At 41.0% G+C, this 12,114-nt stretch overlaps 1 protein-coding gene across 1 annotated transcript; it reads right to left on the bottom strand.

Moving 5' to 3' along the window:
• Positions 1-557: 557 nt before the first annotated feature.
• LOC149314682 (galectin-related protein-like) lies at positions 558-9,328 on the bottom strand. The gene is made up of 4 exons (XM_089523508.1): positions 9,200-9,328; positions 2,773-2,861; positions 1,424-1,604; positions 558-839 (listed from the first exon to the last, which is right to left on the bottom strand). The coding sequence occupies exons 1-4, from the start codon at positions 9,224-9,226 to the stop codon at positions 696-698; spliced, it is 441 nt and encodes a 146-aa protein (XP_089379634.1). The 5' UTR covers positions 9,227-9,328; the 3' UTR covers positions 558-695.
• Positions 9,329-12,114: the final 2,786 nt, after the last annotated feature.

Here is a 12,114-nt window from a genome sequence, read left to right on the forward strand (position 1 = left end):
ATGCTATGAGCAGGGGCATCATTGGGCAGTGCAGCGGGTACGGATTGCACTGGGTGACAGCTCAAGGTGGGTTGGGGTGAATACCCAGAGGGACTGTCAATTGTCATACATCTCAGCCTCCCTTCTTGTTCCCTGCTGCTCACCAGGGTTCACTAGAGGGGAGGAAGGGGTGTAGAAGAGGAGATGGATGCTGCTGTTGCAAAGCATTGCCACTCTTCCTTCCCTCCCACTGCCTTGCCTTTCTGGGTCTGGTTGGGCAGGTGGGGAGGGAAGGGAGGGCAGGGCAGGGCAGACTGCTGCCTCACTTAACCCCCTGCCCACCCAGGCCTTTCCATTTAGGAATTAGTATAGCAGGTCCTGTGTACATCTGCACTCTTTTCCACAAGTAACAAATTTTCAGGATCGCAAACCTTGTCCTGTAGTCAAAATAGGGTAATGAGATAGGCATGCGATGGCCTCAAGCCACCCAGTCATTGCAGTCTTTCAGGCACTAGGTAAAAAGGCAAACATGTCAATTATTTGGGGAAAGGGCAGAAGCAAATGAAACACACCCCAACTGAGATTTCATGAATGTTTCATGTTTCAGATAATGAGCATACACAAAAAACAGAGTTAGCAGAGGATGGAGGAAAAGCGCTGTTTTGTTTTGTTTTTTCTATAACCCAGTAACCATAGTGGGTGTTACGTTGTTTTCTTCAAGCCACCTTGGTGAGCTTGAGGTCTCCTGAGATTTTTAAAGTTGTCATTCTTTGTGTGGGCTGGACACGGTGGCCAAAACTGCAGAGCTGACGCCCATCCAGTAGGACTCGAATCTGCTGATGCTCACACAAGAGCTCCATCTGAAAGAAAATAATAATAATAAAAAATGTCAATGGGTCTGGCTGGGCAGGTGGGGAGGGAAGGGAGGACAGGGCAGACTGCTGCCTCGCTGAACCACCTGCCCACCCAGGCCTTTCCATTTGGGAATGAGTATAGCAGATCCTGTGTACATCTGTAGCAGTAGCAGCAACAGAGGGCAATCCAGAGAAAACTAGATATGCCAGAGCCACATGAATTGATGCTTCTTAAACACGTATATCCTATTAGTGGTTTCAGGATTTCAGCATGTCTAACATCCTCTGGATTGTTTTGACAATTAATTTGAAAGATTACATGGAATAAGCTGAATTTGAAATATTACATGGAATGAGCTTCACTGTTTTTTCTTTTTCCTGTGAATACTGATGGAGACAATGTGGAGCAAATGTTTTTTATGAATCTAGTCGTGGGTTCTATCCATACCTCAGATTTCTTGAGGACTTTGACAGCTGCTTTTCCTCAGAGTAAACACAGGAATATGGTCTGATAGTATAAGACAGCATACATATATAAATAAGTTTCCCCCCCCCCCCCCACACACACAACCCTAATAAAATAAAATTACCTTAAATGATTCTCCTGCTGTAAATGGGAAGTAGGGAATTTCATCTTCCTCTTCACCCCATAGGCCATCAATTCGTGAATTCCGAATAATGGATTTCTCAGTAAAGCTGACCGCAAGAAAGAATCCAACATCCTTGCTTGGATGACCATCAATGGGATCACAGAGCAAAGTCAATGAAAAACTGTAGGGAATGATCATGTAATAAAAGGAGGAAATCAGCAATTTAACAGGATAGTGTTAGGAGTCACAAGGAAAGAACTCATATATCACATATTTTGCTATATAAGGCCATCTTTATTTTTCACAGGAAGTATGGCATTGGTGTACAAGGGACACTATGGTGTAGTGGTTTGAGTGTTGGACTAGGACTCTGGGAGACACAGGATTCAAAACCCCAATCAGCTTTAAAAACCCATTGGGTGATCTTGGACAAGTCATACTCTCTCAGCCTAAGGGAAAAAAAACAATGGCAAACTTCCTCTGAGCAATTCTTGCCAACCAAAAAAAAAACTATGGCAGAATTGTCATAAGTTGGAGTTGACTTGAAGGCACATAAACAATAACAATAACATTAACCATCTCATTAAATACTTATAAAAGCAACTGGGCAGGAGCAGCTCAATGTTTCTAACTGGAAACTTGCTTATAGCAGTATAAGTATAAGTAGTATGAGCATTGCCATGAAACAGAACACATAATAAACAAAGAGCTTGCTTTTTATGGGGAGACCATAACATCACAGCATTCTGTAAGAGATTGCATAGGGACATGGAATAACAATGGCATTGTGTGGTGCAACCCGTCAACTGATCTTATAAAAGCATAAGAGAGAGTAGGGAAATTATTCCTTCTCTTTTCTGTGATTTGCAACAGACTGAGAATTACTGACAGTTCAAAAACAGAAGCAATAAATTATACTCTCCTGCACTTCTACTGTTAAAATTAAGAAAGTTTTGAGTAATCAGGAACAGAATTTTGTGTCTGTTCAGTGCCGATACTCAAAACAAATTTCTGGACTCATTTTTTTTTATAATTTTAAGAACATGACTTTGTTTTAAGAACATGAGTCTGGTGCTCATTGATGGATCTCAAGTTTCAAATAAAAAACAAACTTGATTCCACAAGCCTGAAGTCTGGCCACCTCTGCTCAATGGTGCTACCTTCTGAAAGTAAGATACAAGTTAAACCAGAAATAGTAATAGATTTGGAAGTTTTATACTGTGTATAAATATATAATTAGAAATAGTTAAATATATTAAGAAATAATTTTATAGTAAAAAATAACATCTGACAAAAAAATCAAAAAAATCAAATAACTCTACCTGGCATCTGAATGGCCACATACCTACCTTTCAGGGTTGGGAGAGATTACTCCCATGATAGTGATTTTCATGGTTGGCTTAAGTCCTCCCTTAATTTCACCAAGATAGTTGCCTGCCTAAAAATAAAGAAAGCAAATTGTTTGGAGTGTGCGTCTAAGGACATCTACAATACAGTAACATTCAAAACTAGGTGATACACTGCATTTGTTGTTATATACCTTTAAGCTGACTCCATCTTATGGCAATTGTACACATATCTGTTCCAAAATATATGTTACAATAGATTCTGCATTATAGTGATTTGTAGGCCTGACAAGATGTCTCGAGAGGTGTGTTGTCTTCCAGGTGCAAAGATCCGTGATGTGACAGAGAGGCTGACAAGACTGGTCAAGCCTACTGACCAATACCCCTTCCTTTTGGTCCACGTGGGAACTAATGATACTGCAAGACACAGCATTCAGAACATCAAAAGGGATTACGAGGCGCTTGGTAGGAAGCTGAAAGGAATGGATGTACAGGTTGTCATCTCGTCTCTTCTGCCAGTTGAAGGGCATGGTCCAGGAAGGGAGAGGAAAATAGCAGATGTGAACAACTGGCTTCGCAGATGGTGCCGCCGAGAAGGATTTGGATTCTTCGATCATGGGCTGCGGTTCCATGAGGAGGGACTTCTTGCAACAGACGGGTTGCATCTCACGCCAGTTGGAAGAAATGTTTTTGCCAACAGTCTCAAGAACTTGATCAGGAGAGCTTTAAACTGAGTTCCGAGGGGAAGGGAGACAATATTAAGGAAGGCAAAAGGGATGGCGAAAATAGTCAAACTGACATAGAGGAAACAAGGCAAACAGTGCAAGGACCCAGCAGTGGGAGGCAAAAAAACTTGCACAGGCAGCAAGTAAAAGGGAACCATGGTCTGCGATGTCTCTACACTAATGCACAGAGCATGGGAAATAAGCAGGATGAACTCGAACTCCTAGTACAACAAAGCAAATATGATATAATAGGCATCACTGAAACCTGGTGGGATGAGTCTCATGATTGGAATGTGGAAATAGAGGGGTATAACCTTTTTAAGAGAAATAGGCCAAACAGGAAAGGAGGAGGAATAGCACTATATGTCAGAGATATTTACACCAGTGAAGAGATCCTGGACATCAATCATGGAAGCCAGGTGGAGAGCATCTGGATAAGAATCAAAGGGGAGGGAAACAACAAGGGTGTTACGATGGGAGTCTACTACAGACCCCCAAGTCAGACTGAGGAATTGGATGATATCTTTCTAGAACAGATGACCACACAGTCAGAAAGGAGAGATGTAGTACTGATGGGTGACTTCAACTATCCTGATATTTGCTGGAAGTCAAACTCAGCCAAATCCTCAAGGTCTAGCAAATTCCTCGCTTGCTTGGAAGACAATTTCATTGTCCAAAAGGTGGAAGAGGCAACAAGGGGGCAGCTATTTTAGATCTGATCCTAACCAACAAGGATGACTTGGTTAATGGGGTGCAAGTGGTGGGATCATTAGGTGGAAGTGACCATGTTCTCCTGGAGTTTGTAATACAGTGGAAAGGAGAAGCCAGGCATAGTCAGACACGCATCCTAGACTTTAGGAGAGCGAATTTCAGTAAACTTAGAGAAGTATTGAGGGCGATTCCATGGTCAGAAATACTAAAAGATAAAGGAGTTCAGGATGGATGGGAGTTTCTCAAAAGAGAGATACTGAAGGCACAATTTCAAACAGTTCCAGTGAGAAAGAAAAACGGGAGGTGTCTCAAGAAACCAGGATGGATGACTAAGGAACTTTCAACTGAGCTAAGTTTGAAACGGAACATGTATAAGGAATGGAAAAAGGGGGAAATCACAAAAAAGGAATTCAAAGAAATAGCAGGCATTTGTAGGGGTAAAGTCAGAAAAGCTAAAGCGCAGAATGAACTCAGGCTTGCTAGAGAGGTTAAGAACAATAAAAAGGGCTTTTTTGGATATGTCCGCAGCAAAAGGAAGAAGAAGGAAATGGTAGGGTCACTGCGTGGAGAAGATGGCAAAATGCTAACAGAAGACAGAGAAAAGGCAGAATTACTCAACACCTTCTTTGCCTCAGTCTTCTCAGAAAAGGCAAAGGGTGCTCAACCTGAGGATAATGGAGCAGAGGACAGAATAGGGGAATTTCAGCACAGAATAAGTAAAGAGATAGTAGAGGAACACCTTATTAATCTAAATGAATTTAAGTCTCCGGGACCAGATGAACTCCATCCAAGGGTATTAAAAGAACTGGCAAATGTAATATCGGAGCCATTGGCAATCATATTTGAAAATTCCTGGAAAACAGGAGAAGTCCCAGCAGACTGGAGGAGGGCAAACGTTGTCCCCATCTTCAAAAAGGGGAAAAAAGGGGATCCCAACAATTATCGTCCAGTTAGTCTGACATCAATACCAGGAAAGATTCTGGAGCAGATCATTAAACAGAGAGTCTGTGAACATCTAGAAGGCAATGCCATAATCACAAAAAGTCAACATGGGTTTCAGAGAAACAAGTCATGCCAGACAAACCTAATCTCTTTCTTTGATAAAATTACCAGCTTGGTAGATGAAGGGAATGCTGTGGATATAGTATATCTTGATTTCAGTAAGGCCTTTGACAAGGTTTCCCATGACATTCTTGCAAACAAGCTTGTAAAATGTGGGCTAGACAAAGGAACTGTTAAATGGATCTGTAATTGGTTGACCGGCCGAACCCAAAGGGTGCTCAACAATGGCTCCTTTTCATCCTGGAGAGAAGTGACCAGTGGGGTCCCACAGGGCTCTGTCCTGGGCCCAGTGCTATTCAACATCTTTATCAATGACCTGGATGACAGAATTGGGAGCATACTTATCAAATTTGCAGATGACACCAAATTAGGAGGAATAGCTAATACCCCAGAGGACAGGATCAAGATTCAAAATGACCTGAATAGACTAGAAAGCTGGGCCAAAGCTAACAAAATGAAATTCAACACAGAGAAATGTAAGGTATTGCACTTAGGGCGGAAAAATAAAATGCACAGATATAGGATGGGTGACACCTGGCTGAATGAAACTACGTGTGAAAGGGATCTAGGAGTCCAAGTAGACCACAAGTTGAACATGAGTGAACAGTGTGATGCGGCAGCTAAAAAGGCCAATGCTATTTTAGGCTGCATCAATAGAAGTATAGTGTCTAGATCAAGAGAAGTAATAGTGCCACTGTATTCTGCTTTAGTCAGGTCCCACCGAGAATATTGTGTCCAGTTCTGGGCGCCACAATTCAGAAAGGACATTGAGAAACTGGAGCGTGTCCAAAGGAGGGCGACAAAAATGGTGAAGGGTCTGGAAACCATGCCCTATGAGGAACGACTTAGGGAGCTGGGGATGTTTAGCCTGGAGAAAAGAAGGTTAAGAGGTGATATGATAGCCCTGTTTAAATATTTGAAAGGATGTCATATTGAAGAGGGAGCAAGCTTGTTCTCTGCTGCTCCAGAGAACAGGACCCGGAACAATGGATGCAAGCTACAGGAAAAGAGATTCCACCTGAACATTAGGAGGAACTTCCTGACAGTAAGGGCTGTTCGACAGTGGAATGCACTCCCTCGAAGGGTGATAGAGTCTCCTTCCTTGGAGGTCTTTAAACAGAGGCTGGATGGCCATCTTTCAGGGATGCTTTGAACTGGATTTCCTGCATGGCAGGGGGTTGGACTGGATGGCCCTAGTGGTCTCTTCCAACTCTATGATTCTATGATTCTATGATATACAAATGCAGCCACTGAGTAGTCTTGCTGGAGGAATCCTATGCATGTAATAAAAAATGATATTTTAGCATTATGTCCAAACCATATCAGATCAATATTGAAAGAAATTAATTCTACATGCTGGTAATTTTCACACCTCCAGGCATAGTTGTGGCTCTTTTCTCCTTACTCTCTAGTCCTACTGGGCTCTTGCAGAACTTGCTAAACTATGGAAAAGCACCGATCACAGAAAGACATACTCTCCACTAGTCATGGTTTCTCATAAACCTGGTCAAACATTGATCAGAACGGACGCTGCAGTTAAGAGATAAGAAGAAGAAGACTAAGAATGGGAAGGGCACTAATGAAAGAACTAGACAAGATCCTAAAGAGTAAAGATATGCAACTCCGCACTAAAGTTAGAATCATCCAAGCCATTGTATTCCCCATCACTATGTACGGATGTGAGACCTGGACAGTAAAAAAAGTGGATAACAAGAAAATTCATTTGAGATGTGGTGATGGAGAAGATACCGTGGACAGTCAAAAAGACAAACAAATGGGTACCTGGACAGATCAAGACTGAAATGTCATTAGAAGCCAATATGATCAAACTGAGGCTATCATACTTTGGCCACATCATGAGAAAGCATCAATCACTATAAAAAACAATAATGCTAGGAAAGGTAGAAAGAGAGGAAAGCTGCACGTCAGATGGGTGGACTCAATTAAGGAGGTTACGGGCCTGAATCTACAGACCTAAACAGAGCAATGGAGGATAAAGGTCTTGAAGATGTCTCATTCGCAGGATCACCAAGAGCTGAGACTGACTGGAGGGCAGTTAACAATAACAGTCATGGACTGGCAAAGAAAGCCACACCTTGTTATTTGTATTCCCAGGGTTTTTTTTTAGTTTGTATTAAGGAGCCCCAGATTTCCCTCCTTTCCTAAACAGCCAGCTGAAAAGTGCCTTTGCATCCGTATTCAAACCTGACTTCACAGCCAACAATTAAGCAAACACATACCTTCAGGAGAGCACAAGCAAGAAGGCATTTAAGCCAGTGAGATTCTAACTGCCTAATTTTAACTTTCTGATTACATAGAAAGAAAAGGAGAAAGCTATTGAGATTGTATGTCTGCTCTGCCCTGTCTTTCATTTATCAAGCTGAAGTGTCTGTGAACGTACTTCTCCCCTCTTTTTACACACACACATACACACACAGAATGAGAGAGAGATGTGTCACTCAGTCTCAAGTGTCCTGATTTTCATCTGTGAAAATTTGGAGGATACAAATAATAAATTACAAAGTAAGAAAGTAAGAGATTTAGGAGGGGATATCTGAACTGTCTATATGCCATTGCATTTCCAGTTTCTACGTATAATTGTGAAAGCTGGACAGAAAAGAAAGCTGATAGCAAGAAAATCAACTCAGACCACCAGGGACGTAGCCAGGATTTTAGGAAGGGGGGGGGTCCAGACTAAGTGCCACCATTATAATGGGGCTTGGGTGCGGTGGCGCAGCAGCACACACCATTCATTTTTCTAATGGAAGGGGGGGTCCAGACCCCAAGATCCCCCCCCCTTGGCTACGTCCCTGAGACCACCCATTTTGGCCGGTCTGTAACACGCCTGTGTGAAAGAATTTGCATCATAAGCTTTCGTAGATTTGGTCTACTTCCTCAGAAGGATGGGAGGAAGCAGACCAAGCATCATAAACTGAGACTGTCATACTTTGGACGTATCATGAGAAGACATGACTTACTAGAAAAGACAATAATGTTTGGCAATGTGGAAGGCAGTAGGAAAATTATAGATGCATAGATGCAACGAAGGAAGGCTGTTGACAATGAGGTGACATGGAAGTCTCTCATTCATAGGATTGCCATAAGCTGAAGTCAACTTCACAGTAGTTAACATTAAACAAAAATCTGAACTGTGTATCAGATCCATCCCTTCCCTTTATGACAAAACCTCATCTAAATCCATCATTGGGTAACAGTCTGCTCTGAAGTGTTGGTTCAAATGTATCAAAATTATGGTTTTCATACTTCTCTCTGGCTACATTAAAGAACAAAATAATCTTCATAAATATGCCCCATTCTTAATTTAAATTAACTCGTTCTTTCTATAGAAACATAATTATAAAACACCATAAAACTGGACAGTTAAACATAAAATGTTACTTTATGAAAATAATCTCAACTGCCTTTCTTTGATGATTCTCTGATTCTCAATAGAGAAAAGAAAACATCTTCTGCAACTTGATTTGAAAATTACAATATTCAGATATAACTTCCACTGAGTTCAGTGCGGCTTATTTTCTGGTAAATATGCTCAGAACTGCAGCTTTGTCGAATACTTTATTTCACCACCTTGGTCTCTTAAGAAAAGCAGTGGAATCTCTTAGGATATTTAAAATATTCCAAATAATCACAGGTGTGTATGTGTGTGTGGATATTAGTACACAATTACAAGATAAAGTGATTCATGTTATCATCTCTCCTCACTTTTTTCTTTTATGTATCACTGAGAAATTAACTACTAGAATTAAAAAAGGTCACTGTAGGGATCCTTTTGAATAAATTGTTTCTTTCAGATTTCAGTATGTTTGAGATATTCTTAAAACGATATTAAATAGAAACTCACATGCGCCTTCCCATTTATACACTTAAGGAAAAAATTTTCCTCGAAAGTACAAGTATATGCTTATACTTACATTTGTGCATCTGTCAATTTCTGTCATCTTTCCTGAGCTCTTCACACTCAAACCTTCTTAGACGTTTATGGGGAAACGTGTTTTTTCCTCTGTGTTCGTTCACAAACAAAAGAGGCAGAATAAAGAGAAGATGTTAAAAATGACCATTATCTCTAGCAAACACCAGTTAGACACCACCCACATAGTTAGCTGAGTCACAACTGCCAGCATCTTCAAATGAGTAAGATGAGAAAAGTTTGCCAATGTTCAAGAAGTCAGCTTCCAAAACTAACTTCTGTATGGTTTTACACTTACAAAAGCAGAACCAGAGCCAGAAAGAATCTCTATGTGAGACCAGACTGTTTTAAATCATTCAGTGATTATGTGATAATATAAGTGAACTAGATTGTACCTGAACCGGGAAGGTAAAGTACAGACAAACCTACTTAGTTATTAGATGAGGAACTGCCAAGTGCAGTAGGCTATATTTCAAAGGGAGGCAATGGCAAACCACCTTAGAGTGTTTCTTGCCTAAGAAAAGTCCTGGGATCACCACAGGTTGACATATAACTTGAAGGTGCACATATACACACAGAGAGTCAGTTCATCCGTACTGCAAACACATGCACAAAGTAACTTCTCTTTCCAGGTCCAGGATGAAAAGAAATTAATGTTGAGAAGGGATGTGCACTGTGCAGCCTACAAGGCTATTTTCCAGCCCTCTGATCCTCCTAGACCTCTCCAGACCACACTTTAGAAAAAAGCGGGGAGACTGCTTATGCTAGCAGACTTCACCTTTTAAAGAGTTGCAGAACCACCAACATGATGGAAACAATATACAGAAGAGCTATATAAAAAATGTGAAAGGATAAATGATACATGTCAAGAAGACATTTACAAAAAATTCCATGCCGGCATTCTCTGAAGATACCGGCAGCAGATGCTGGTGAAACATCAGAACACCATCTAGAACAGGGGTAGGCAACCTTTTTGAGCCGGGGGCCGGGTTGCTGTCCCTCAGACAACTGGGGGGCTGAAGCCAAAAAATAAATAATTAAATAATTTTTTTAAAAAAAATTAAATATATAAATAAACCAGGACAAATGTAGGACAAAATTTTCAAATGGAAGACACTTTTTTAAAAAAAAAATGGAGGACACGCGAAAAAATTTGCTGATTTTTAAAAAAATGTTAATATAAATGCATGTTTCTGAGGCTTCTATAGACAATTGTCCCCCAAAGGCCTCGGTGGCAATCAGCGGCAGGACCAGGCTGGGGCCTGTCCCAAGGCCTTGCCGGGCCGTATCCGGCCCGCGGGCCACAGGTTGCCTACCCCTGATCTAGAACATGGCCACATAGCCGGAAAAACCCACAAAAACTATGGATGCCAGCCATGAAAGTCTTTGACTTCACACCAAATTGGATAGTATCTCCTTTATTGTGGATTTGATCAAACCACCAAGCAAAATGTGGATTCCAATGTAGGGTCCTGGCCTTGGATTCATCTTCCATCACTGACATGCGGGTCTGTGAGTGACCTTTTGGGACAGTCATCCTCTCTCAATCTAACCTACATCACAGGGAGGGTTGTGGGGCGAAAAGAACAGGGTTAGACTGGATGGCCTCACCCAACTCTATCACTCTATCAATAGGGAAGAATAAATCACCAGGAACAAAGGGCATACCAATAGAACTACTACAAGGCACAAAAACAGAATGATGCTCAGCTCTAACTAAAATTTGCCAACAAATATGGAAAACAAAGCAGTGGCCCACAGATTGGAAACAACCAATATACATTCCCATGCTTAAAAAAAAAAGGAGACACAAAAGATTGCAGTAACTACAGGACCATTGCACTAATTTCCCATGCAAACAAAGCCATGTTCAAAATTCTTCAGCAAGGACTCCTGCCATATATGGAGAGAGAAATCCTAGAGGTGCAAGATGGTTTCAGGAAAGGAAGAGGCATTAGAGATCACATTGCAAATATATAATGGCTAATGGAGTGTCCCATAGAAATCCAAAAGAAAAGCTACCTGTGTTTTATTGACTACAGCAAAGCCTTTGACTGCATACGTTACAAAAAGCTATAGAATGCTCTCAAAGAAATGGGTGTGCCACTACACTTAATTGCCCTGATGCATAATCTATACTCAGCACAAGAGGCTGTTGTCAAAACAGAATATGGAGAAACAGACCAGTTCCCAATTGGCAAAGGGATGAGGCAAGGCTGCACACTATCACCCTATTTGTTTAACCTGTATGTAAAAAATATCAGCTACAGAGCAGGCTTAGGCTCAAAGGAAGAAGGAGTGAAGATTGGAGAAAGAACATTAAGAATTTAAATAGACAGATTGCACAATACTACTAGCAGAAACCAACAAAGACTTGGAGCAATTACTGAAGAAGGTCAAGGAGGAAAGTGCCAAGGTAGGATTGATGCTGAATTCAACTTAGATAACGAGAAACGTGAAATAGTCAAAGAATTCTCATACCTTGGATCAAATATAAATTAGAGCAGTGACTGCAGTCAAGAAATTAGAAGATGACTAGGATTTGGAAATGCAGTAATGAAAGAACTGGACAAGATCATAACATGTAAAGATATAAATCAGAACACGAAAGTGAAAATTGTCCAAATCATCACCCATCACCATATACAGATGTGAGAGCTGGACAGTGAAGAAAGCTGATAGAAAGAAGATCAACTCATTTTAGATGTGCTGGTGGTGAAGACTATTCATAGAATCATAGAGGTGGAAGATACCACAAGATCCAACCAAGAAGACAAGCAAATGGGTTCTAGAATAGAGCAACCTCAAACTCTCCCTTGAAGCCAGGATGACAAAATAGAGGCAGTTGTCCTTTGGACACATCATCAGAATGCATGAATCATCAGAAAATATAATGATGCTAGAAAAAGTAGAGGGCAG

Source organism: Sceloporus occidentalis, unplaced genomic scaffold (assembly GCF_023333645.1).
Source record: "Sceloporus occidentalis isolate IW3139 unplaced genomic scaffold, rSceOcc1.0.p SCAF_4, whole genome shotgun sequence".
Taxonomy (NCBI): Eukaryota; Metazoa; Chordata; class Lepidosauria; order Squamata; family Phrynosomatidae; genus Sceloporus; species Sceloporus occidentalis.